This window comes from Vanellus vanellus (genome assembly GCF_965231255.1).
Source record: "Vanellus vanellus genome assembly, chromosome: 25".
In the NCBI taxonomy this organism is placed as follows: Eukaryota; Metazoa; Chordata; class Aves; order Charadriiformes; family Charadriidae; genus Vanellus; species Vanellus vanellus.
The window spans coordinates 5,342,936-5,370,921 of record NC_138930.1 but is presented as its reverse complement, the minus strand read 5'-3'; the positions used below and the strand labels follow the sequence as shown (position 1 = coordinate 5,370,921).

The window sequence follows — 27,986 nt, the reverse complement described above, 5'->3', positions numbered from 1 at the left end:
TTAAAGATTGAACTGACCTCCAAGGGGCCAAGAGAAAGGAGAACAAAAGTCAGAAACCTGTGGCAACCAGCTCCCCCTGCGAGCACCACGGCCAGCCCGGCACCCAAGCGATCCTCGAAGAATGATTCACAGAGGCAGAGGATGTGAAATACTCAGGATATTAAGTGATTTTTAAGGGTTTGGGGTTTTTTTGCCAGGTAGGTGAAGCAAAAGGTCACCAAGAGCCATGTGAGCACGCCCAGCTCAGCAACATAATGCTGAGCTTGTTACAGAGCTTAACTCTGTTTAAACGTACCTCAGACGAGGAGAAAGATCCATCCTCCAGCCAAGCGGACAGTCCGGGCAGCTCTAAGGGACCACGGGGACACGCTGCCACGGACCCAGCCACCACATGGCTCCTAAACCAGCTCTTCTTCCAGCAGTCCAGGCAGCAGCAAAGATGCCCCCTCCCGTTTTGGGGCAGCCGGGGAACACTGTCCCATGCTGCCGGAGAAGTGACGGCCACAGAGAAACCTCAGCCCTGTCTGGGAAAGGGCTTGGAGCTGTCACCGCTCCAACAAATTAAAAATAAAAAGCCAAAAAGCTTCAGCCCCCAGCTCGGAAGCGGTGGCCGGGGGAATTTTAGCAAAGCCCTGCACGCCAGGAGAGAATCCGAGGCTCACGTGCACAAACCCCGTCCGACGGCAGGCTGGGAAAACAATGCGAATAACCCTCACCGCGCTCCTGCCGCAAAGGCAATGGCGACTCGGAGCCTTCACAGATGGGCCGTTGACTCATCTTTTGAAAGAAAAGGCACCAGTCGATACCTAAGTCTTATTTTAAGTCAGCAAAGGAGATTATACAAACCTACGAGGACAGAGCAGCCGTGGCTGAAATCAGAAGCGCAGGGAAGCTCGGCAGCAGGCTCGTGTCCTCGGCCACCAGCGGACCCGCCACTGAAAACGTGTTGCTTAAGAGTAAATCTAATCGCTGTCCTTCGGGGGGCTGGAGCCAGTGTACTTCAGAGGACACGGGAATGACCACCCAGCCAGACGAGTTCACTTAAGGTTTTAGAGGAAAGGTGTGAATACTTTGAACCACGGTACAAGAAAGAAAGGAATCTTGCTTTAATTTTTTTTTTAAGAAGGAAAATAAAAACCCCAACCGAACCAAAAAACCCCAACCACGTGCGATAGGGAGGCACATCAACCTTCCCACAGCCTCTCGGGCTATTCATCATTTGGATAAAATCCAGTTTCACATTGAAATTCAGCTGGACTTTCAAATGCAAATATGAGGAGAAGAGCAACATATGGTAGAGGTTAGTACGTATTTTTCCTAATTAAATGGCATACTGCTGTTTTGTATAACAATGTTAACGGGGCATTAAGAAGCCTTTGGAAGAGAGACCACCTCACTTTAAAAATAAAAAAAGGCCCAGAAAGCAGAAGGGGCCCAGGAGCTCCCCGCTCTCTGAGGAATGGTCACACACACACACCCCCCACCACAAGAACGGGTACCGTCCCTTGTCACGAGCCAAGCCACCCGTCCCCCCCGGGTTGTGCAGGATGAGGCAGAAAGGCAAGAGAGGTGACTGGGAACACCAGTGTCCTCCAGGGCTTGTCCTGCAGGAGTTTGGCTGGGTCTTCTTCCAGGTCAGGGCCACGCTGTCCCCTGAGGCACTGTTGGATGCCACCACGTCTGTGACCAAAGAGCACCGTGATAGAGACCCATGAGGGTTTTTGGAGGAGGAAAAACCTCACTGATTCCTTGTCCCCAAGGGCCAAGTATGAAGGGTGTGCAGAAGATGCTTCAAAACTCTTTGAGAAGGAGCGGAACAGCTCTTCCTTGAGTGGTGGCCAGTAAGCTCTGGCCAGCCACCACCAAACCCGCTGCCTGCCGGTTCCCAGGAGAGGTGAGTGTGCCACCAAAGGAGACCCCACGGCTCACTGGCCACCTGCCACCAAACCCGCTGCCTGCCGGTTCCCAAGAGGTGAGTGCTGCCACCAAATGAGACCCCACGGCTCACTGGCCACCCTCAGCGCCCTGCAGACAGGACACGGGTAGCGTCACCCGCTTTCCTGGAAGATTCTTCCCCTTTACGATGGACCAAGGTTTTGTAGAAAACTGTATTTTGCCCCTCTTGGTATGAAAAACCCACCTCCGCAGGCATACTGGGTGCTGGAGGCTGCCCTTCTCCAGCCTGGTCCCCAGATGCTCGGAAACAAGGCCCGTTTACTTATTTTCAGTCCCTGTCTAACCATGAAGACTCCCCTGCTAGAAAAAGCTTATGCCACATTAACTTCACCTCCCTCTTGCTCCTGACGCAATCTCCAGCTAAATTTAGAGGAAGACGTTGCCTGAGGTCACTTTGGAGGTGGGGATGCGCTTCTCGGGGTTAACAGGCAGATGGACAGTATTTTTTTAGATTTTTCTCCCTGCTGGCTTTGGAGCTCAGCTACCTGGAGAGTTAATTGAAAAATTCCAGATAAAAAAAAAAAAGGGGGCAGATGTCCTGGACTGCCTCTTTCCCTCCTTTAGTGGAGGAGCAAGGCACTGTGAAGACATCCTCCCTCCAGAAACATTAATCACGGCAGCGAGAAGAGCATCAAAACAGCCGCTACAAAAATTCTCAAAAGCCAAATGAAGAAATCTTCACTCACGGTTCAGCTTTTTCCTCTTCTGCCATTCCTTCATACGTATTTCCACCCTGCAAGGCCACCCGGGACAGACAAACCCAGAATCTCTATAACCAGATGGCAAAAATACCATCCTACATCTTACATCCTATCCCAAACCCAGGTTGAATCAATTTTAAGACGGCAAAGACGCAACAGCCACAGCGGCTGCTCCTGCTGCATCCCGGAGAGGACAGACCCCGGACAGCCGCCGGCACGAGTCCTGTCTGGCTGTTTGGCTCCGGTGGTTGGATCCTCCAGCACAAACACCGTGACAAACCCTTGGGCACAACAGCGTCTTCAGACGCCGCTTCCACTTTGGGTGGAGAGGTTGGCCCGGTCCTAACTCCCCCGGGACACACGTCCCCCCCGAATCGGCTCGCTGCTGCCGGCTGCACTGCCGCTGCCAGACGCACACGTTTCGGTGCCACGAGAGCTCTGTGCCCCAGCTTGCCTTAGGTGATCTCCTATCCCCAGCGCTCGCTGTGCTCCCAGTCCCCCGTACAATTACGCATTCAGCGCCACAATATATTTCACACTGTATTTCATGCCTCATTTGGCAACAAAATTAATTAAACTTAAAGTCAACACTGAAGGAGCACAGTACCTTTCTTCCCTCCGTGGCATATATAACTCAATTTGTTTAAGCTAATGCGCTAATCAAGACTTGCAAAGTATTTGGGGACCTTTTGGCAGAAGGGCCTCCGAAGCGTGCAGCAAGATGTTCTCTGTGTCGGATGGTCTCTGCTGGGATGTCCAGCAGGGACACAAGCATCAACCCATGGACCACAGGCTGTCTGCAACCACCCCGTGGAAAAGCTCCATGTTGTGAAATTGCAATCCCTCCCCCCACAGCACCGGTCACCAAAGAGTGTCTACATTCAGGCCAGCACATCGCTTTCGGGTTTTTTGCAGCCTCTGAGCTGCCCACTAGCTATGCCATCCAGAGGGACCGGGACAGGCTGGAGAGGTCCATGCCAACCTCATGGACTTCAACCAGGCCAAGTGCAGGGTCCTGCACATGGGTCGGGGCAACGCCAAGCACAACCCCGGGCTGGGTGGGGAAGGGCTGGAGAGCAGCCCTGAGGCAGAGGACCCGGGGATGTCGGTGGGTGAGAAGCTCCCCAGGAGCCGGCAATGTGCGCCGGCAGCCCAGAAAGCCCCCCGCCCCCCGGGCTGCATCCCCAGCAGCGTGGCCAGCAGGGCCAGGGGGGGATTGTGCCCCTCTGCTGTGCTCTGCTGTGGGGAGACCCCCCCGCAGTGCTGCCTCCAGCTCGGGGGGTGCCCACAGCAGAAGGCCCCGGAGCTGTTGGAGCGGGGCCAGAGGAGGCCCCGGAGATGCTGGGAGGGCCGGAGCCCCTCTGCTGGGAGGACAGGCTGGGAGAGGTGGGGGGGTCAGCCTGGAGAAGAGAAGGCTCCGCGGAGACCTGAGAGCCCCTTCCTGTATGTTAAGGGGACCTACAAGAAAGCCAGAGAGGGACTTTTCACAAGGGCATGTAGTGATAGGATGAGGGGTGACGGCTTCAAACTGAAAGAGGGGAGATTTAGAATCACGAAGAAATTCCTTCCTGTGCGGGTGATGAGCCCCCAGCGCAGGTTGCCCCGAGAAGCTGTGGCTGCCCCATCCCTGGAGGTGTTCAAGGCCAGGTTGGACGGGGCTTGGAGCAACCTGGGCTGGGGGGCGGTGTCCCTGCCCAGGGCAGGGGGGTGGCACTGGGTGAGCTTTAAGGTCCCTTCCACCTCTAACCATTCTATGATTCTATAGCTGGCAACCATGACACCAAGTGGGTCACTGCCCATCCTTACCTCCCAGGTTGATCAGGTTCAGGCAACTGCACGTATCCAGCTGGGCTGGTGGCCTCGGGATGTTCTGGGGAAGCCCCAGCACCCAGTCCTGACACTGCCCAGTTCCTCTGCCCTTACTACAGAGGGACAGTCGGGCAAGCTGCTGCTCCTCTCTGCCACCCCTTTGCTGTGCTCCCGGGATTTCTCAGCTATTTGGAGGCATTGGGAGAGGGCAGGATAATCCCAACCCATGCAGCCAGGAATCCGAGAGGCAGATGTGGGCAAACTTTTTGGCATAACTGAGACAGCTGCATCGGCCACACGTCCACCACTGGCCCACCGCTCGGCAGCCCTCCGTGCGATGGAGAGGGTGCCGGGCAGCCATCAGCGTGCGGGCGGGCGAACCCCTCCGCTCCTGCGCCCAGAGCAGGTAAAACAGGCTGAGCAGAAGCGGCGAGGAACCTCAGCGGGGAGCGAGCGCCAAGACAAAAGAGAAACAACAGCCAGCAAGCAGCCACCCCGGGGTTCTCCCTGCACCGCGGGGGAGAGGTACCCAACCCGCTCCCGGGAGCGCAGCGTGTTTTTCAGGCACAGCTCGGCTCACGCCGCTCCCGGGGCAGGTTTCCAGCCCGTGCAGGCGGATCAGCCCCGCTCCCGCAGTTAGCTAATCGCCGCTGCCAACGGGCAGATCAGCCCAGGTGAGACAATCATCTCGTGTCAGCCTCGTGTACGAGGGCACGTGGCGTTTCCCACGAGGGCTTCACCTGCCCGTCGAGTTTAGCCGACAGACTCTTCTCGTGCTCTCGGGTCTGCGGCTCAAAGCGCTCAGGGAACAGAGACACTAAAGACTTCACCCCGATGACCACAGGGAGGCTTGTGTCCACATGTCCTTCTTCCAGCTAAAGTGGTGGATCACCATCACCTTTCCGCTTGTGAAAACGTCGCTTGCAAATAACATCATTATCCGGTTGGGTTCAGAGTCTGCTCTTGTGTTAGAAGAGCATTGAAAATATCACTTTTACTGGCGATTTTGGGTGCTAGCAAGCAGAGAAGATGCATTTATAGCATCCTTCAGCCTGGAGGATGACACTGGAGACTGCAGTGTCAGTCTAGAGGTGAGGCCATCCACAGTAATAAAATAGCACTATGCATTAAATCCATCCCCTTAAGACACACATTTGCTGTCTCAAACTAACTAACTGAATAAATAAATAATCCAGTTTGAGTTTCACTGTATATAAACATTAACAATGGAGCTGCCATAGGCGGTGACTGGTCACACGCGGGACACGTGCTGGCGTAGGGCACCCTACAGAGCATGCAGAATTTGAAATTAGCAGCAGCGAGGTCCAGCAGAAACGCCTGCCAGACCTGCTGGGCCCCTTCCAAAGCCATCTCTCCCCTTTGGAAAGGGCACAACAAGCGTGCAGGGCCTCGAGCCGGGACGCTGAGCCAAAGGCAAACAATTCAAATCTCAGCCCCGCACCAACACGTGCCGCTTGGGCAGTCCTGGCGCGAGCAGGATTCGAGGTGGGCTGAGGCAGAGCTGCTGCATCCCAGTGCCAAACCCCATGGGGGCTGCGCTCCAGCAGATCATCTGTAAGGAGAGGACGGCAGTGGGAAGACAGCAACGGCATCAGGCGTGCAATTAATACACAACCAGCTCCTCTTATTAGAAGGAACGCAGGTGGTTGGGCTCGTACACGTTCTTTTGAAACACAGAAGGTTCACTCCTTCACGTCAGCCTTAATCCAGGCGAGGCACGTGATTTTTACATAAGATACACTCATCTCGCCACAACCCCTCGAGCAGGCACAGTTACACCGGGACTGAATTGCCTCACCGAGGGAAGGAAAAAGCTCTGCCGGCAGGAGATAGCTGTACTGCTTTAGCTCTTCTGGCAAAGTTAAAACTGTGTGCTTAAACAAGGTCTGTGTCAAATTTGCAGTTTCTAAACAAAAGCTGTCGCTTATCTCAGTGCAGCTTCAGCTCTGGCACCCCTGACATTCCCCATGCTCTTTCCTAGTTCAAAATCCTCAAATCCAGCCAGGAAACCTCTTCCCCACGGTGGAAGAACAAAAAGAAGACAACTCCAAAACCCCCCAAAAACCCCTCTTCCCTGAAAATCTGTACCCTTTCACCCCCTGAAGTTAAGCCCCCACCAAGACAAGGACCGGGTTACATTTGCTTCTCCGCAGCTGCTGGAGAAGCACTGAGCTGCTGGCAGAGCATCCCCACATCCCACCAGCACGGTTGCCCTTCTCCTGGCTCTTCCCAGGCTCACTCCTCACGTGTCCATTAGAGACCGGCTGTGCCTCCAGCAGGACACCCTTGCTCTCAGCCTCGCCGGAAAATGGGCACCGAGGTGGGAAGCCCTGGGAGCAGGAACACGAGGACCAGGGATGTAACCGGGGTGTGAAGCTGGATTAAGAGAGACAGGCGTGAAGATCTTCCCCTGCCATTTGTTCCCCCACGCTTGCGATTTCCTGCTGACCCACGTTCCCTGCCCCCAACTTTTGGGCCCTCCAAGCCTTTTCTCCCAAACCTGCTTTCTGTATCCTGGTTAACGGGACCCACCCCCCAGGAAAAACAGGGAGTGGAAAGGAGAAATCAGACATTAGGAAGAAATTCTGGGCTGTGAGGGCAGTGAGCCCCTGGCGCAGGGTGCCCCAAGAAGCTGTGGCTGCCCCATCGCTGGAGGTGTTCAAGGCCGGGTTGGACGGGGCTGGGAGCAACCTGGGCTGGGGGGAGGTGTCCCTGCCCGGGGCAGGGGGATGGGACCGGGTGATCTTTAAGGTCCCTTCCAACTCTAACCATTCCAGGAAGGAAAACAGGAGCTTTGCGAAGGCAGAGACAAAACCAAAGCCGTTGAACGCACCTGACTAGCACGTGGGAGTTGAACTTCACTGAAAGTCCTCCAGGCTTTGTTACTGGCAAAGTTGGGACTGCGGCACTGCAATACCCTCAGCACGTCGGCAGCGTCCTCCTACACCCCGGGAGCGGGCTCTGCCGGTGGCAGGAATGGCAATGTTCGAGCAGTGGAGGGCTACAGGGATTATCTCTTTCCAGGCTAACGACCTCACAGCTTTGCAAGCTCGGCTTGTCCATGGCAAAGCTTTTTTTTTTTTTTTATACCTTTGATAATGGCTAAAAAGTAATTTTTCCTTTGAAAGAAACGGTCACGTAAGTAGGCAGGCAAGTAAATTTTTCTGCTTTGCCTTTTTTGTTGTGGTGGCTTTGTGTTTAGTGACACTTTTGCAAGCCTGCTGCATGGGCACGCACGCAACCGCAACATAAACAAGCAGCCTGAAATACGTACTTTAATGGAAAGTGCCAGTTTTTAAATATCAAGTCACATATTGCGCACCTCATGTCTGCCTTTCATCATCTATCAAAATAGCAAGCAAAGCCCATCACTCCCACTTCAGCATAAGCAAAACATGTGGGAACGAGAGGCAGTTAGTAGGAAAACGTGATACATCCTTACTAATAAAAGCTCCCGTTTTCCTCACTATGGTAAATAGTTGCGAATGCTATTCTGCAGCCTGAAACTCAATTGCTGACAGCATGGCAACAGAAACGCTGCGCTTAGCTCTTCGCAACTCTCTAACTTCGATGCTTTTACTGCAAACTCCCCAGCCAGGGGGGGGCTCGGCAAGCGAAGGGGGGAGCCCAGAGCCCGGCCGGGGGGTACCCGACCCCTCCTCCCCACCTCGGAGCTTCCTAATGCCGGGCTGCGCGCACACACAAAGTAATTAAATCTTCAAACAGCTCACCCATAGCACCAATTAAAGAGACAACCTCACCTTTCACAGGATTTATGACTTTCAGCGCTGTTGCCACAGGTATCCAAGTTTGAACAGCGTTTAAAGCAGGCTTTCAAAGGGGATACAGACTCACCCACCTCCAGGGAGAATGCATTTACTTTGTTCAGTAGACTATAACTTAAAATTTGTTACATGCACCAGCTTGTAACTCTTTGAAAAACTCCCCGGTTAGCCAGCTTCAGATGTATTTTATGAACTTGCCCCGATCAAAGCAATTCCCTCAACAAGAAGCCTCATCTCACTAGCAAAAAAAAAAAAAAAAAAGGCGCCGAACAAATTTTGGGGGTGGAAATCACAGCACAGACCGGGAAGGGACTCTCCCTTCCAAACCCACCTAAGCCATTCCAAGCAAGGGAGCTCCCTTCAGCACAAAGCAAGAAGGAAAAGATATTTCATGGTGAATTCAACTACTCAAAAGGGAAGGGGGGGGGGGGGGGGGAGGGGAACTATTTTTTTAGCAAAGCTTTTATTTGTCACGAGCAGAATCACCCATCAGCAGGAGACCGCCTGGGCTCCCATTTCGATAGGACACCATCCTAGCATCCCGCACCATTCCCGATGCGCAGGGGTGAGGGTTGCAGGCTCTCCGTGTTAACCGTGGAGGCAAAGCACTGCTCCCGAGCTGCGGTACCTCGCGCATCCATTTCCCTCTGTTTTCTTTCCCCGCTCCGCTAAGCCCCGACTCATTTGCCAGGTTTGGCACGTGCTGACCCTGCCAAAAACTCAGCAGCCACGAGGCAACGGCAATGCCACGGCCCGGGCTGGGAAGAGACAATGAAACTTCTTTGCCTCCTGCCACTCCTACTGTCTTAATGTCAATTAAAAATGGTTATTTCCATGTGAAATTCAGCACGCGCGGTTTCCTGCTAGAGGCACAGTTTAATTAAACGCGCTGGGAGGGGAGCTCGTTTCTGATCAGATTAGTCATTTATGAACTATGACATGGGGGGGGGGACGGGGACGATGCATGACACGGTTTTTAAATGTTTTGCTACTGCAAATAATAAACAAACAGTTTGTCGAGGGGAGGACGAAACCGCAGCCTTCGAGGACCGGGACAATAGGCGTCCACGGAGCGTCCCGGCTAAAATAAACCACCAGCGACAAATGACACGGCTCACGCTGGAAAACACTGGTTGCAGCTCAAAGCCCCAGGAAGACCAACTTCCCCGCGGTGACCTATATGTGCTATAAATGCTGCAGACAGGGTCTGCATGACGTCAGCTCCATCCTAGTGGCAATTGTTGGGTTTCGCCTTGCCAAGAAAACGCAAAGCGGAGGTGCTGAATTGTCCATGCGGCGGGGTAGCTAAACCAGTTCCTCCCCGGTGCATTTAAGGACAGAAACGAGGGAAACGGCGGCAGAGCTTAAAATAAAACCATGAGACAAATATAAAAGCAAAGGGATCTCAAAGCAGTGGGGGCTTGCATTAACACTTTGAATTTTCCTGGACTTGGGAGGGAGAAACGGGTTCCCCTTTGCGAAGGGACCGCCCGCACGAGCGCCAGCAGCTCGGCCGGGGCAATTACTAATCGGGATTTGAATTGGATTTGGATTATTCGGGGCAATTTTACCGTTGCGATTTTCTAGTAGCGCTGTTTCAAATGACGGCGCTACCTTATTTAGCAGCTGGATTTTGGAAGCAAGAACCTCGTGTCTTGGCAAGCAGGGCATTCTGGCTGGGAGTCGGCAGGGTCACCGCCTCGTTCCCTTCGCTCCCAACCTCCCCCGGGGAGGGAAGAGCCCGGAGTTAACAACTCCGCCGGAGGGGGGAAAAAATAAAAGCTACATACTGCCCCAGGATTTCCCTGAGGAGGAGGAGAGAGATGAAAAGCGGGAGGCCACGAATTCACATGTCCAAGGGTGGGCAGAAGCACGGAACACCAATTTCTCTGGCACATCAGTTTATTATCTTAAGGTTACTACAATAACCCCAAATATGAGATACCGGCGTTACGGGACACACTACCGAGCGAATCGGCGTCTGCTTCTCCTTTCCAGGCAGAGGGACGGCAGTGCGGGGTAAACGCTGCGCTACCTTCATCAGGGGTACGGGATGCCGACTGCACAGGAGAGTTTGAAAAACAGGAGCCCCATTTAAGACGAAGCCTAGGCTTGCCTGCGAGGCAGGAAGATTTAGGGAGCTAATCTCCAGGTCCAGATTACGGCATGGCTGCAAGGCGCTCTGCTCCTTCAGCAAGTCCAGGTCCCCAAATCCAAGGACCATCTGCTCTCCACCCTCTGACCACATCAGGGTCGGTGACAACTGGACTTCAAATCAAATTTTGAGCCGGATGGTTGGCTATGCCTTTGGGGATGGACTGGTATCTGATTGTACCTTGCTGTCAATTAGTGAATTAAGCTAAACCAACATCAACAAACTACAAAAACAACCACTGGCCACTATCTGGGACCTAGTTTAGACACCATGGATCCTTCTAACAGAGGCGGTGCACCCCTGTGCATCGCGTATCTCCTTAACGCCTTACTGCAGTTATTCACCCCACCAGCAAAAATCCATCATCGAGCGTTCAGGACCACAGAGAAGTCACAGAGCCGACACGCAAAGCAAACATGTCCCCTGCTCTCCAAAGGCGAGGCCGAGAATGACTGGCCGAGGGATAACTTCACCGCTGGAGCAAAAAGGCTTCCTCAAAACCAAGCCCTGGAGCTGCGCGTCCAACCTGGGATGCCGATGGCAGGACAAAAGAGCCACTACAGAGCCCCGAGCCCGGGACAGCAGCGATTGTGCAACGACCGTCAGTGCAGTTGTATAACACCAGTCCTCTGTTTTTATGAACTGCTCACAGCCAGACTCAAAAAGCAGCAGCCCAGAGGAAGGGTGGTGTCAACATTACCTTTCACTCACCCGAAAGAAAAGAAAGGGGGGGGGGGGGAATGGTGGAAATAAAAGATTTGGTGTCGTTTTGGCTGCTGCGCAGCCAAGCGGAGGGGGGTCCGGTCACTGCGCCGGCTGTACCGCAGAGCCCTGCTCGCAGCCTCTCCTCGCTGGCCAGCACTATCAACCCGGCAGCCAAGCCAGCCTCCGAGCAGGAAACGAATGAACGCAAGCTTACTCCATTACTATTCTCTCACCGGAGTGTCTTTTGTGGATTATTTTAACAGCAAAAATCACACTCACTGGAGAGATCAGCTTCCATCTGGGTTAACCCAAGAGTTTTCTCCCCTCAAATTTCCTCCAGCGCCCACTCAACAGCTTCCCTCCATGTAAAAATATTTGCTCAAAACCATCTTGACACGCAGCTAAACAGCCCCATCTGAAAGCATCCCATTTCCCCGGCCAAAAAGAGCAGGAGCAGGGCAGGCAGAGTACAACCCTCCCATCCTGCTTCTGCCCCACAGCGCAGGGCAGCAGCAATGGTGATGGCATCCCCATCCCTGGAGGCGTTCAAGGCCAGGTTGGACGGGGCTTGGAGCAACCTGGGCTGGTGGGTGGTGTCCCTGCCCAAGGCAGGCAGGTTGGAACTAGGTGAGCTTTAAGGTCCCTTCCAACCCAAACCATTCTGTGATTCTATGATCAAAGCTGTGATCCAGAAATCCCACCCCAGTCTCCGGGATGCCACCCAGTGTCAGGGCACAGACTTTCCACCTGGCCAGGAGTTTCCCTGGACAGCTCGAGTCGGCGCAGGGTAGAGAAAGTCGAGTTTTAACCATCCACAAAGTGTCAGCGTGTTTCAGCAAGAAGGACAAATTAACTGAACTTCCTGCATGCCAGGGGCCGCAGCGAGCCCTACACAGAGCAGCTTCCCTGGGCATCAAAAGCCTGGCACGGCACCGCGCTGTCCGCCCGGCCGGGGAATTCTCTGCTTCAGCCTCAAATTAACCAGCGCCGCGTTTCCCAATCAGACATGAAAAGCTACGCGCCCTTCAGAGAGTCTCCTATCGCAGCCGGATCGCCAGCCCGCTCTTCCCCGCAGGCGCCCTGCTCCCAAAGCCCTTTGATGTCGGCACCCCTGGCTCCTCCTCAGCAGCCGGGCCGGCAGGGATGGATGCGGGCACTCGGCACTTCTGGGGAGCGGGGCCAGCAGCTGGCTTTGGGGAGACACCGCGGCAGGGCGGGACAGGCGAGGTTCTGCCCGACAGCACCCCAAAACCGCAGCGGGGTCCAGCTCGGAAGACGGTGAACCGGCTCCAGCCATCCTTGCTGCCCACCCCCCTGGAGGCATCTAGTCAGAAGAGCTTTGCCAAGGTCCCTTTGGGAATGTCAAGATGATACCCAACAGCAGGGAGGGGCTGAATGGAGCAGACACCCAAACCGCACCAGAGTCTCCCTTTGGGCAGCCCCAGGAATTAACCATCACCACCACTACCACCACCGTGTCTTCTTGGTGACGTACAGCAAAAGTCTCCCAGGGCATACGTCTGCAGACACGCGTTCCTCTAAGCAGCTTAAGAGAATAGCATTGACTGTCTGCTCTCAGGCTGCTTCAATCGGAGCGGCGAGACAACAACCTTCAGCCCAGGTAGTGACTTCTTAATTGGAGACAGATCGGCAAGAGCAGCTTTGACTACCCGGAGACACGAGGAGCACCAAGAAAATCATCCCAATAGCAGCAGAGCACCACCAGAAAAATACATAACACAGAACTACAGAAACCCCTCCTTTTGGGTCTCTGGAAGCAAACACAAATTTATTGCAAGAAACATAATGGCGTTAAGGAAAAAAAAAAAGTTAAGATGACAGTACCTGATCCTCCAAACTGAGTGCTCGCTAGGGTCGTGGGTCTGTTTTTTCCATTAGCCACTGGCAGGGGAAACATCTAGAAAAACAAGAAGATGAGAGAGAAGGGAAGAGAAAAGAGATTTCAGTATGTTAGTTTTACTGTGCTGCTGCAAAGGGGGTCAGATTGGGCAGGCGGGGGGGGGGGGAGGGGGGGAAGGGGGAAGAGAAGCAATTTATTGATGCAAAAAACTTTCCTCCCCTTGTGTCCCTGCTACATAGATCAGCTGCAGGAGAGACGGGAGAGCAGCGCAGCTGTGCGCTAATATACACACACATTCCTACGTGCATAAACTTCTCCTGTGTACACAGCGTGTCTGGTTCCTTAGGTGCAACTGAAAACCATCCAAAAAGCATCATCGCTGTGGTCAAAACCAACAGTTTCTTCCCTGACTTATTCACCAAGGCCCAGGCTAGAGGCCGTCCATGGGGCCATGCAGAAAGGCCAACTCCATTCATAAAAAGCTAGCAGGAAAACGACAGCACGCAGCAAAGCTCGTTTCATCCCTCAACGCCCCAGCACCCGCAGTGGTCTGGGTCTCATCCTGCATCTCCCTGGGCTGGCACGGGCAGAGATGCCGAAGCCACACGCTCCGGCGATGCCGGACCTTGGCGCAGGAAGGCTCATGGCAGCTCTCGGAGGGATGAACCCTCCGGCCTCACGGAGCAGCACTGGGAGCTAACACAGCCCTGGGGTCCGGCGGGAGAAGCTGCGCCAAGGGCAAAGGTATTTAACTCACGATTTAGAAAGATTAACGTCTTTTACAGTATCGGTCATTCTGGCTACTCGTTTGCTATACTGCTGCAGCTTCAGGATCACAACTTATCTTCCCCTGCCAGGGAGCTTCCTCCAAAATAGTGCATACCTCGTCAGCTAACCTGTATAAATATTTTTAATATAAGTTGGGAGGGTTTCAGAAGCTATTATTTAAAAATTTATATGCACCTGCGTGCAGCAGAAAAGAAAACTAATTCTTCCCCACACAAATGGAGCTCCAGCCAATAAAACAACTGGTGGGAAAACGCTTAGTGAATTAACATTTTAATATCCTTTTACTACTCAACTCAAGATACTTTCACCACCAAGTCATTTGAATTTTTATTATTTTTAGCTTTGCAATGTCTGAGTAACTCAAAAGTTTAATGCTTTGAAGATTAAACAATGTAATGGCACAAGAGCCTACAGAAATGCAGCGTTTCATGCCCTGACATAGCTGATGTCTGGCTGTGGTCAGAAACATTCCTTCGTACAAAACCGTCTGCCCAGCTTTGTTTTCACAAACGCTGGGGAGAAAAAGAAAAAACACGGTTAAATGTGGTCGAGATGCAAAAAGAGCAGTTAAGAAACCAACTGCCATTCAAAAGAACGCAAATTTGGGATCGTATATACAGATGCGCACACGCACGTCATGTGTATGTTATATATATGGACTTAAATAAAGGTGTAAACAGCGTTTAAGTGTGCAGCCCGCGTGTGGACAACCACTCCCGCCAGCAGCCAGCCTGCAGACACCTGCCTGCCTTCAGCATCGCCCCTGGCCGTATCCCCGCTCTCCCCAAACCCTCCTGGCAGCCAGGGGGCTGTTGCCCACCCCAGGGGGGGTTTCCAGAGGCACTGGGGGTGGGCTGGCAGCCCCGCCATCAAATACGCTTTGTTTCCTCAGGAAGTTGGGTTAGAAAACAACAACAAACCCTGACGCCACCAAAGACTCGCACAGCCTACCTTCCTCTGCGATGCTACAGGGTTTTCCTGCCTCCTGCCCCCCCCCCTTTCCCCTTGCAGGGCAGTGTTGTTTTCTGCAAAGAGCTCCAAAATGACTAAAAATGGAATTTACGTGGCTGATTCCGGCTGGCTTGTGCTCACTCCCTCTTCTTTAGGTAGGGAAGAAGATGAAGTGGTTACAAACCCCCTTTCCAAGCGGCAGGAGGCAGTTCTGCATGGGGGGGGGGGGATGGATGCATGAACATAACAGTAGCGAGCAAAAAGCAACCAAAAAAAAAAAAAAAAAAAGGGAAAAATAAAAAAGCACTGCTAGCTCTTTTTTCACGAGCATTTCTGCTTAATACTTGCTGATGCCGAAAAACCCAAGGTTTGAGCAGCAAACACCAGTGGAGAAAATGAACAGCCTTGTTCCGTTGTGCAACCAGCGCTTTCTACTTCTGCAAAAGACGTGGGGTGTCCCCGTCCCCCCCCTCCCCGCCACTGGCAATCCCCAGCACGCCCCCGCACCCCACCTCCCCTCCCCCCCCCCCCCTCCGGGGGATGCCCTCCCCACCTCTCCCCTCCTCCAGAGACATAGAGACTGATGCAACACCTCCACGCTCTCCCTCCTCAAGGGATTCCGGCATCCCGGACCCCTTTCCACACTGAGGCAAGCAGGGATGCTAAAGCAGGGTGATGCTGGAGGAGGGGGGGGGGGGAACCCCGGGTTACCCCTCGCCTCGATACAGGCTCCAAAGAGGCTCAGCGCTTGCCAACTCCAGGAAGCGTTTTGGTTTTTTTTTTTTTTTCTTTTCTTTTTTTTTTTTTTTTTTCTGCCAGCTTGTTTTTCCACTGTGGTGTGGGCTGAGGGCAATGGAGGGCACACTGCCTCGAGGAGCCCGGTGCAAGTCATACGTGAAGTGCCGGCTGCCTTCGCTGGCGTATGTCACTCACAGGCAAAGTTCACCCACCTACTGCAACTTTCCTTTCTGCTTTTGCACGCTGCTTTAAAAATAAATGGGGAGGGGGAGGGAGGAGATGAACCAGAGCTGGCAAGTACTGGAGGGACCCGGCCAGCGAGAGGGGACCCGGGCATCAGTGTCTGAGGAACTGTAATTAGGTCATTACTTGGCCTTTGCTGGATTTGAATAATGTAGATTTAAACGGTTAGGTAAAATCCCCCATCTTAAGTCACTGTATTTGGTTTCTCAAGTCCTATCTCCAGCCTCCCCGACAGCCGATGACAACTCCGGCAGACCCTCGTAGCTCAATTTCCACCCCTCTCAAAGAATTTATTCTTCCTCTGTTTCTCCCAGGTTAAAAGATGCAAAACCAGCGCATGGGACAATCCAAACGCCCGCGAGGTTCTAGCGAAGAGACCCCACACTTTCAACAGCGAACTCGTAAGCAAGAAAGGGAATTTGCCAGACACAAGTAACAACATCAAGCGGCATTTCATTTATCGTGTACTTCTACCAGTGCATCAGTGTTTTCAAATTAAATGGCTGTTTTCACTTCCTCCGCTCTTCCACCTTATGAACCCCAGGCTGAACCAACCTCAGGCCTCAACTCACAACCTGAAATCTATTTTGCAGCGTGGAAAGTATCCAGCTGTTAATTCGAGGAGAATAGGGAGTTTGACTCAATAAACATTGCCAGCAGGATATTTTAGACGTGTTCATTTAAGACAGACCTTCCTGACTGCAGCCCCAAACATCCACTGTGGCGGAAAGTCAAAACTTTACAACTGCTTCACTCGAAACAAAAGCAAGAGTTTTATCACGGAAGCGCAGGAGCGGGGCATGGCTTCAGCATCCTCCAGCGTGGCAGAAGCAGCGGCGGCGAGGGCAGAAGGAGCTCGCTCCAGCCCTGCTTGCTGGTAAGGGTTTTGGCTTGCACCCCCAGTTTGATGGCTGGAGCCAGGAGGGCTGGCACGCACCGAGAGCGGTCGCTTGCGGAGAGATCAGACGGCAGGTCCTGCGTGACTGCTCAAGCCCCTGCCCACCCTGCAACGTCGCATTGAGCTAGAAACCCACCCTGACAACTACCATCCCCGCAGCATATGGTTAATACTCTGCTAATAATCATGGCTGTTAACAGCATCTCACTTCTGCCAGGGACCTCGGCTGGCACGCAGCCGCCTGCCTCTATCTAGCTTGGCAGGCACGCTCTGCGGCACGGACAGGCCCCCAACCCCGTCCGTATTCCCGCCCAGGCTGCTCTATCCCGGCTCTCCCCGTGCCGTGGGGAGCACCCCAGCCCCACCGGGATACCTGCCCGCACCAACACCGGCAGCACGGCACGGCCGAGACGCCACCCGTGATAACCACGGCAAGTCCTCGCCACCGAGCATCTCCCCACGGCAGCTCCTGCCGGATGCAGCCCGTACCCATCAAGGCCCGGCAACCGCGGGTCAAGGGACAACGCACCAAAACGCAAACCTAATAAAATAGGTAAAGCTGGCAAACTCAAACCTATTAGGCAGGACGACGCTTTCTCGAAAGCTCTCTCCTCCAGATTCACAAGCCCGTCCTGGACTACGGCCAGGGAGCGGTGGTGAAAGAAAGCTTACAAATTACCTGTACTTCGGGGCAATTATAAAAGGCAATTTGTTCAGAGGGAGAGGTAAGCACGCCGCCGTGCACAGCCCAAAGCAGCGATCAGAACGCATCACTGGGTGTTTGGCTCCGGCTCACTTAGATGCAACATTACAGACTGCTTTGATTTTCACCCTTATTGGCAAAGTAAGTTGGCACAAAGCTTTGGGCGAGCGCTTTGCAGCTCAATAACTACCCAATACATTATTTATTAAAGAAGGCACGAGTCTTTCTTTTCAGGACTGTAAGCCCAGTTTATAGCATCTCACACAACCCTGCCATTTACTGACCCCACAAACTCACGTCTGACTGTGCAATCCCGTTAGGGCCGGACCTCAAAATTCACTCACTGCACAGCAAAACACAGCGCAGAGCTGGAACACAGACTGCTGGGGTTGAACATATTTTCCCTAGAAAAAAGGAATCGAAATACTGATCTGAAGCAAACGCTTCCAACTGCTCTGAATCTCTCTCTGGTCCTCCCTCCCACCTACTCTCCTGGAGAGGATTAGGGGACCGTTGATCCACTCCTGCTTATTCAAAGAAAAATAGAAATATACTTGAAAGAGCGAGCTTTGCGGTCAAAAAGCCTGCATCCAACGACAGAGGGAGAGCGACCCACGGAGCAGCCTCTCCCACAGACCCACGCTGTGCAGGAGCAGCTCACGATGTCAGGGTGAAGACCATCTACCAGCTAGGAAGCTTTCCATTTCAGCTACTCATCCTTCAGGAGAGATGTTAATCTTCCCTTTTACGCAAACTCAGGAGAAGGGCGTGCGTGTGCGGAGAGGAGGGTTTGTGAAACAGATCTGGCCGGAATCCAGCCTGCACCGGAGCCCATCGGCCAACTTATCCTGGAGGGAACGTCTTCGATTCATTTGCTGGCAAATGACATTCGCAGGCCCTGATCCTGCAAGCAGCCGCCCCCAGTGCCACTGCGGGACGCACGAGCCGTACACGAAAATAGACCGAGTTCTGGTCTTTCCCAGGTTTACACCACCATAAGAATGTTGGAATTGAACCCAGATTCAACCGTTAGGTGCAGATTAATCTCCACGGACAGAAACATTCATGTACTGAGGGAAGGGGTCAGGACCCCTCCAGGGAATACAGCTCTGAGCATGCAAATGAGGATGGTTCGTTAAATTTGAAAATAAGGTCTTAAGGTGGGTTGTTGTTTTGTTTTGGTTTTTTTTAAAAGCTCTAAATAGTAAGTGGGATTTGATTTTTTTTCCTAAGGGGCAGAAAAAACAAAGCAGGAGTTACTCCCAGCCAGGGAGCAGATTATGGGTTACCGACCCAAAACCTGGCACTCTGCGGTGCAGGAGATGGAAAGCGCCAGTGCTCCTGCCAACCCGCAGCACCTCTGAGATGAGAGAGGGACAAATAACCACGCACCGCTCCCCAGTAAGCCCTGCTTTTAAACACATACCGTCCCTGCACTCCCTCTGCCAACCGTAAAACATACTACTGTAAAAATACATCGCTGGTAATTTAACAGCACTGGCCTCCCAACAGAAGCATGAAACTGGGAGAACTGGGCTTCTCCTCCTGCAGGAGAATCGCTCTTTGGGGGACTAAGAGACCCCAGCACCGACCCCCTGCCGGGACAGGTACCAGCCCCAGCTGTCCAAAAAGTTTTATTTCCCATCACAAAACCTCAGTGCTCAGGTGCAGAAGAGCAGCCGAGCCTCAGCACTTCCCCCAGGCGGAACAGGTACCAGGACAGCGGGTCCCCCTGCTTCTACCGCCGCTTTTCCCCCCTTTACCCCAAGGGACAAGAAAATCAGCCCGGCAGGGCCGTGGGCCGGGTGACCCAGGATAGCCCCGAGCCACAGCGCCAACACTCATAGTCATTCCTCCTTGCAGAGCTGGGTTTTGTTTTGTTTGTTTGGGTTTTTTTTTTTTTTTTTCTATCTTCGCAGCACGTTTGCTTATCTAAAAAGCAAGATGCACGCTCCGAGTGCCGTGAGGGTGCAGCACACCACAGGGGAACCCAACAGAAAAGTTATTTTCTTTTGAACACGAGCTCTCTCTCCTCTCCGCAAGTCACCTGCCAACGACTGCCAGCACCGGTGCGGCAAGCGCACAGCCTACACTGCGCAGCACATCACCGACCCCCGACGGCAGCACAGACGGACTAACCCTCACTCCTCTACGACTAGAAGGGACTTCTCCCTGCGAGCTGCTTCTGGGGGAACTCTTAGGTCCCCTTTCTTTGAAAATAAACAGCTCCCAAATGCAGCTAAAGGATACAGAAGGATACAGAAGAACAGAGCGTGGGGAAGACAAGTGTCCAACTCCTGCAAAAATAATGCGCTGGAGAGCTTGGACACGTTTCAAACTGTGACAAAATAACCTGTGGGAGCAAAAGTTTAATAGCCTGGATCTGGGGAGAGGAAAAAAGCCCAATTAATCAGCTACTGAAGTTACATCTTTGCAGGGCTTCAGAAACAGTCACCCGGCCCATTTAACAGCGAGCATTTAAACAGAGAACACACAACTCCTCTACATTTCCCCAGAATTTGCCATCCAAAAAAAAAAAAAAAAAAAAAAAAAAAATCAACCAACCAAACCCCAACCCTGACCCACCTCTGCAAGGAAACAATATAAGTTTGAGGAGAAAGGGGGGTTGGGGGGGGGAGGAGAGGAGGGGCAGAGGCTTTGCTTTAACTTGAAAATAAACAAGTTGCAGCACATGTGCACGCACACAAACACGGCACATCTGAAACCCATCATGTCCAATTTACAGGCTCACATTTCCTCCCTTCTGCAGCTCCAAAAACACGGCACACAAGGAAAGCCCCGGGGTCTTTAAAGCCTCCCCCCCCCCAACCCCAGGGTCGCACTGGCTTACCATGCTGAAGTCCAGCAGGTCACTGAGCTCTTTGTCTGTCCCAACTGCAGCCATTCTCTGCTGCTGCTGATTCATACTCCCACAGCCTCGACAGTGGCAGTCCTGGAGAGAGCGAGGGGGGGGGAGGAGGGGGAGGGAAAAAAAAAAAAAAAAAAAAAAGAGATATTTTAATAACCAGAGCGAACTACCCACCCCATCGCTGAATATTTTAAAAAGGCAGAGGGAGAGAAAAAGGGGTGAGAAAAGAAAAATCCTCTGCGCGTCTCCAGCACCGCAACTCCCGGGCTGCGAGCACAGTCGGAGTCCTCACATCGCACCCAGAGGCAGGAACAAGCGCTCTATTGACCAGACACACTTGTATGTTAGTTTTTTGCTGCCAATTCCACTAGTTCAGGCCAATTCTGTTCCTGGCGTGTGGCGAATGAAGCAAAAAAAAAAAAAAAAAAAGAAAAAAAGAGTCAACTCATTTATCAAAGGGTTCAGGCAAGTTATCACTCAGGCGCTTGTCTGGCTCGGCTCGCCCCCTCTCCGTCCCCCACACTCGCTCCCCGCAGGAGGCTCTCTTGTCCTTGCCTAGTTTTGTTTAAAAAAAAAAAAAATTAAAAAAAAAAAAAAAAGTCTGATCTTACGCCTCCCTCTTTCCTTCGGGTTGCCGAGCACCTGCAGCTGCTTTTTCCGGAGCTGAATTTGGGGGATGCCCAACCAGGCCGTACCCGGAGAGAACTGAACCTCTCTGCTCCCAAAAGGGACTTGGGGCAGGGGGGGGGGGAAATATATATTAAAAAAAAAAAAAAAACAAAACCAACTTATTTTGTTTTCAGAGGGTTTTGCAAAAATCAAGCCCTCCAGGCAATCTTGCAAGATAGGTAAATATTATTCTTCCTAATTTTACAGATTGTTGGTTTTTTGGTTGTTTTTTTTTTTGGTTTTTTTTTTTTTTTAAGGGAGATTGATCTTTTTGGCCGACTCACTATGATAGAAAAATATTTCTTTCGGAGGGAGGAAGAGAGGCCTGGGATGAGATAAAAGATTCCTTTTTTGGGGCCTTTTTTTTTTTTTTTTTTTTAGGAACTCATTCATGGTTACAAAGGGCAGCTGGCCAATAAATTTAACTCATTAATCATAAGGTTAAAAAAAAAAAAAAAAAACCAACAAAAAGAAGAAAACTCCATGCGATCCACAGCGTTTGTAGGCTGTCCCGGCTCAGCCACCACATTTCAATGAAGTTTTTTTAATAAAAAAAAAAAAAACAACACAAAACAAAACAAAACAACACACAACGCTGAAATCAGCCCAGCATGCAAAAACCCTTCGCCGCTATAAAAAACAGCCAGGGGATTTTTTTTATATTTTTCTTTTAATCTTTCTCCCCCCACCCCCACCCCCCCTTTTTTCTTTTCTTTAAAAAGCCTTTTTCTTTAAGTGTCATCGCTGCATCTGGGCAGTATTTTTAAAGCAACTTTCCCAACCTCCTGCCTTCACTCCGGCGCGGACGAGCCCCGACCCCGTTAAACCCCGGAGAAACCCCCGGGGGAAAGGGAGAGATGCGCCCCCTCCCCCCAACACCCCTCAGCCCCCCCCAAAACCCCAAAATCGCAGACACCATCAACAATACACCCCAAACTGCTATTTTTTTACACACCACCCCCCCCTCCTATTTCTGGCCGGGACGGGTTTGCCCCCCCAGCACAAAGGCCGAGCACACCCCGCCGGCCCCCGGGGTGGGGGGTGTCCCGCCGGTGCGGGGTTAACGCGCAGCAGATGTCCCCGTCCCGCTCGGGTTTCCTCCGGCGGCGGCGGCGGCACCTTCTCTCGGACAAAGACTCGGGGCCGCCCCCGGGGCTCCTCTCCGGTTCCCGGTGCGGCCTGGGCAGCCCCGGCACCAGGCCTTGCCCGCCCGGGGGTCCCGCAAACCGCTTCCCCCCACCCTCTCCCTAAAAAAAAAAAAAAAAAAGTGTGGGGCGAAGGGGGGGGGGGGGTCGCTGCCCCCGACGCCGCTCTCCCGGGCCGCGGGGCTGGAGGGGGGGTGGGGGGGTGTCTCCGCGGGCCTCCTTCCCCGTGTCCCCCAACTTCTACAGCGCCCCGAAGGGGGGGCCGGGACCCCCCCGGCGGCGGTGAAAGAGGAGGGGGGGGGGGGAGGGTGCGCCCCGCTAAAGTTGGCGGCGGGACCGGGGATCGCCCCCTCCCCGGCGGTGTAACACACACACACACACACACCCCCCCGCGGCAAACTTTACCGGGGACAATAGAGCCGGGGAAGGAGGGGGGGGGAGGGGGGACCCCAAAGTGTCTCCGGTGCTACACCCCCCGCAGCAACGCAGCCGTATTTTCTTATTTTATTTGTTTTTGTTATTATTATTTTAATTTTTTTTTTATTATTTTTTTTTTTACCTGTTCCGGGGCAGGAGCGCACCCCCCGTGCGTGCGCGGGGGAGGGGAAGCGCATGAAGGTCCCGCGGGCGCGGAGGGGCCGGGAGCGGCGGGAGCGGCGGGCGGCGGCGCCCAGAGCCGGCGGCGGCGGCGGCGGCGCCTATTGTTCTCGCGCCGCCGGCGGATACAATGTAGCGAAGCGGCGCGATCGCCCCGCACCGGGCGGCGCGTGCGCCCCCGCGGCCCGCCCCGGCCCGCCCCGGCCTCCGCCTCCTAACGCCGCTGCTGCTACTGCTGCTGCTGCTGCTGCCGCCGCCGTTGCTGCTCCGCCTCCCGCCGCCGCCGCTGCTGATGCTGCCTCTGCTGCGCCCGCCGGCCCCGCTGCCTCCGCATGGTCCCCCCGCGGCGGCGGCGGCGGCGTGAGACGCGGCCCCCTCCCCTCCCCCGCCTACCGCCTCCCCTCACCTCACGCCCCCGGCCTCAAGCCCCGCCCCTGCGCGGCGGAGCGTCCCCCCCCACACTGTATCACTCCGCCGCCCGCACGGTGATAACGGGAGCAGTGCGCTTCCTCCCCCCCCATCCTCCACGCACACAGATTGCTGCCGTGGGGCCGTACCTGTTGCGGCGGGACGGGCAGCGCGGGGGGGCGGCGGGGACCCTCCCCACCCCCATCCCGAATGGGGGACTATGTTTTCTGGCGGAAGGGGACAAGCGTTCTCAGCTCCGAAGAAGGGCGTGACGACACGGGAGCTCCGGGAGATGGACTGATAAGACCGAGGGGCGCCGTCCAACGGGAGGGCCCCGCCGCTCCGAGTGGCAGGCGGCGCGACCAACCAAAACGCGCTCCGTCCCCCTCCCCGCCCACCGAGCGCGGGGGGCGTGGCGCGGCGGGGGCCGGGGGCGGTCGCTGGTTTACGTCGCCGCCCGCAGCTCCCCCCGCCGTGACTTCGCCGACGGGGCCCCCGCCGCGCTCGGGCGGGCAGGGCCGCGGGCCCGACCCGGGCTGGGGGTCCCGCCCCCGGCAGTGCGCCTCCCCCCCCCCTCCCATCCAGCCGGACACCCCCTCGGTGCCCTGCTATGGGGTAGCATAGCCCGAGGCAGCCCCACGCCTGGGGCTGGAGGGGTCGAGCGGGCCCCTCCCGCCCCCTCGGGGCGCCCGAGTCCCCCCTCCAGGATGCTGTGGCCGTCGGGTCCCCTCCGTGGGGGCAGCGGGGAGCGCTGCGAGGCCCGTCTGCGCTGCCCGCGCTCCTGCCTGCAGCCGCAGCCGCTCCCCGCCACCGCGGCGGGCGTTGCGATATAAAGTCCGTAGTTTATAATAGCCCCATCTTTACATCTTTCCGCCCGGTTTAACTTTGCCGGCGGCGCTTGGAAGGCGGGCGGCGGGCGCTTTGTATCAAAGGTGCCGCCCGGTGAGCCCCGGTACCGCCTGTACAGTGCCATCTGCCCACGCGGGGTTCACCGGGAGCTGCCGCTTGCTCGGCAGGGTGTCCCGTTCCCCCCCCTCCACGAGGGCCGGGTCGTCGTTGGGTGGCTTTTGGAAAATGGCACCTGGGGAGAAGGAAGCCAGGAGCGGGGGCTCTCCCGGCCGCGGCCCACTGCTCCCGCCCTGCCCGGCCGGCTCCAAAACTGCTTTGCTTTTTGCTTTGCCATGTCCCCCTTCTGCAGCCGGGGGTCCTGGGCCAGCTGTCACCTGCACCATGGGGCCATTTGGCTTTTTTGCTTTTTTTTTTCTCCCCAAAGAGGAAAGAAATACCTGCATTTAAAGGGGAGTCAGTGACCTAGGTCATCTCCTGTCAGCTGGGGGTGGATCTGCTAAAAAGATGGGGACAAGCTTTTCGGCGGGGCCTCCTGCGATGGGATGAGGGGGGATGGTTTTAGACTGAAAGAGCAGAGATTTAGATGAGATCTGAGGAGGAAACTCTTGACTGTGAGGGCAGTGAGCCCCCGGCGCAGGTTGCCCCGAGAAGCTGTGGCCGCCCCATCCCTGGAGGTGTTCAAGGCCGGGTTGGACGGGGCTTGGAGCAACCTGGGCTGGGGGGAGGTGGCCCTGCCCAGGGAAGGGGGGCGGCACTGGGTGAGCTTTAAGGTCCCTTCCAACCCAAACCAGTCTATGAAGATTCCCAGGGGTGAGATCCTGGCTCTCACGCAGCCCCTCCAAGAGGAGTGTGCTCCCCCAGGAGCTGCCATCCAGCCACCCTGGGGGCATCCTGCACCGATCCCGCCTGTGGTGCGAGCATCCCCCTTTGGCCCTGCCGCTTCCCCGCTGGGAAAGAGCCCGGCCGGGGGAATCGCTGCCTGGGCTCTGGGTGGCAGGGCGTGCAGGACACGCATGGGGCTGCCCTCCTCCTCCTCTTCCCCTCTGCCTTCCGCTCTCGGGGATGACAAGGAGAAGGTAAAACACTTCTCTAACACAATTATATTCTAATTTTGCGTGCGTGGCCATAATTTCCCTGTCAACAATGGCAATTAAACCCCAGAGCCGGGCTATCCTGCCGCCGGCGGCTGTGCAAAGCCACGTATGTGATGGAGAGCCGCGGTGGGCAGGACTCGGCGTGAGCCTCGACGGCTTTCTCCGGGCATCCACGACTGGGACAGCGCGGGGTGAAAGCAGTGAGGAGATTTTCCCGCTCTGAGCTGTTTTGGTGGCTGCGCGTCTTTGCATATGTTGAAAATAATTTGCCTTTGAATGTTCCTCCTTCCTGGTGGCAGCGTGGTAGCAAGGAGCCCGTCCCCAGGCCTGGGGAGGTTTAAAACTCCTCCAGCATCATGGCTTTTTCTTGAAGCTGAGAAGTTCCCCATTCCAGTTCACAGCACGGCCCCCTTAGTTTCCTATTTTGGGCTATTTTGGCGTAGGGCAGGAGGAAGCAGAAGGGATGGGGGGGGATACGCAAAGAGGTACCACGGGGATGCTGTGCAGACACTTCCACCCAGGACACCGGAGGGGCTCCGGTGACATTCCCCTCCTGGAGATGTGCTGGAGTCCGCAGGCTCAGGAGCAACCTTGATGTCCCCTGAGCACCTCGTGACGTGAGACACCGGCTGGCCCCAGCCCCCTCCCCCTGCGTAACGGCATAAAACCCAGCGGCGTTGCATGGGTGACACCTCGAGTTCTCCGTGTTTCCGTGCCCTGAACCTTTGGGATGGGGACAGCAGTTTCCATCATCTTCGCGACGGTTAGCGCTAATAACGCACATCTAATAAATAAGTAAATGGAGCTGAGATTGTGTCGTAGCCCTACGACACCAAGAGCTGGGGCACGAATAAAACACATTTCCCGATGACTCTGGTGAAGCCAGAGGAAAAAAAAAAAACATTGCGTAGCGGAAGCTCCAGGGCAGGCCCCAGCCGAAGGAGGGCACGGAGACCTTCCCCCGTGGGCAGGTTATTCCGCGGGGCTCAGCTCCTGGCCCAGCCTCGGTAGAAGGGGAAGAGCCCGTCCACATGATGCTCCTTCTTTAGAGGAACAGCGGTCGTTGTTGCGAAAGCATTTGGTACCTTTGAGAAGGGCTTCGCAGCTCTGGAAACCAGTGGTGAACCTGGTGGGGCCGGAGCAGCCCAGCCGCTCACCAAGCGTCCAGCGTGGACCCCCAGCAAAGAGTTGTACCCGCGCCGGGTTTGCCATCGTCCCACCGGCTCCTGTGGAAGTGAGTCCCTCGGTTGTTGTGTATAACGCAGCCGATGTCCCTCAGCTTCGCTTCCAGGGCTGCTCGCTGTCCCCTTCCCAGGGTCTCTTCCCTGGGGGTGTTGGTGGACGGCCGGCTGGGTATGAGCCAGCAGTGTGCCCAGGTGGCCACGAAGGCCAACAGCATCCTGGCCCGTGTCAGCCATAGTGTGGCCAGCAGCACTGGGGCAGCGATCGTCCCCCTGTACTGGGCACTGGTGAGGCCCCACCGCTGGTGCTGTGTTCAGTTTTGGGCCCCTCACGACAAGACAGACATTGAGGCGCTGGAGGTGTCCAGAGAAGGGCGACGGAGCTGTGAGGGGTCTGGAGCACACGTCCTGTGAGGAGCGGCTGAGGGAGCTGGGGGGGTTCAGCCTGGAGAAGAGGAGGCTGAGGGGAGACCTTCTCGCTCCCTACAGCCCCCTGAAAGGAGGGGGTAGCGAGGGGGGGTCAGTCTCTGCTCCCGAGGAACAGGTGATGGGACAAGAGGAAATGGCCTCAGGTTGCGCCAGGGGAGGTTTAGGATGGAGATTGGGGAAAATTTCTTCATGGAAAGAGTTGTCCAGCACTGGAAGAGGCTGCCCAGGGCAGTGGTGGAGTCACCATCCCTGGAGGGATTTAAGAGAGGGGCAGAGGTGGTGCTGAGGGACGTGGGTTAGTGGTGGGTTTGGCGGTGTCAGGCTGATGGTTGGACTCGGTGATCTCAAAGGTCCCGTCCAACCCAGACCATTCTCTGATGCTATGATTCCCATCCCCTGCCCCCCCCCCCCCCAGCAGCTCCAGCCCCAGGTCCCCGCAGTGCGGTACCCACTGGCTGTGACGCGGGACAGGGCACCGACTGCCCTGGAAAGCGCGGGTGAGTTACTATTTCCGCAGGAACCAAACAAATCCCACTGGAGCCAAACCCGAGTTCCTCAACTGCCTCCTCCCAGCGCACCGCCGTGTTTGCAGCACTGTGTCAGTTCCCACTCTGGGGATTTCCCTGCATTAAAAGTTTTGCAGAGAAAAAACATCCCTTTCTAGCCCTGGACTTGAGGTCCAGAGGCCACGGCCGTGACAAACTCCCGGCCACGGGTCTCGATCCCCACGTGCAAAGTGGAGCCGGGGCCACAGGCACGCAGCTCCCGGCGCAGCCACCTCCTTCTCACTGCTGAGGCCTGGGCAGGTTGTTACATGTAATAAGGCAGAAGTCAGCGGAGAGAGGCCACGAGCTCCAACAGCCGGCAGAGCCACGCAGCGTCTCCAGAGGAAGACGAGCAATTACTCTGGTTGGGTCTTTCTCATTTATCTGCTGCCCCGGTCTCCGTGCCTCAGTTTCCCCTCCATGAGATGATGGCAGGGACAAACCCTGCCCGTGTCAGGCCCTTGGAGATCATCGAATCATAGAGTGGTTAGAGTTGGAAGAGACCTCAGAGCTCACCCAGTGCCACCCCCTGCCCCAGGCAGGGACACCTCCCCCCAGCACAGGTTGCTCCAAGCCCCGTCCAACCTGGCCTTGAACACCTCCAGGGATGGGGCAGCCACAGCTTCTCGGGGCACCCTGCGCCAGGGGCTCACTGCCCCCACAGCCAAGAAGTTCTTCCTCAGATCTCATCTCAATCTCCCCTCTTCCAGTGTCAAACCGTTCCCCCTCATCCCACGGCTCCCCTCCCTGATCAGGAGTCCCTCCCCAGCTCTCCTGGAGCCCCTTTAGGCACTGGAAGGGGCTCTCAGGTCTCCCCGCAGCCTTCTCTTCTCCAGGCTGACCCCCCCACCTCTCCCAGCCTGTCCTCCCAGCAGAGGGGCTCCA

General features: G+C 55.1%; 1 protein-coding gene across 1 annotated transcript in view; it reads right to left on the bottom strand.

Moving 5' to 3' along the window:
- Window positions 1-20,694, bottom strand: part of TCF3 (transcription factor 3) — a 78,022-nt gene extending 57,328 nt beyond the window's left edge. The window contains exons 1-2 of the mRNA XM_082495219.1: window positions 20,167-20,694; window positions 12,978-13,050 (exon numbers count right to left, since the gene is read on the bottom strand). Of these exons, the coding sequence (XP_082351345.1) occupies window positions 12,978-13,050; window positions 20,167-20,241 (148 nt within the window). The 5' untranslated portion in view covers window positions 20,242-20,694. The remainder of the gene's footprint in view (window positions 1-12,977; window positions 13,051-20,166) is intronic.
- Between the last annotated feature and the right edge of the window lie 7,292 nt (window positions 20,695-27,986).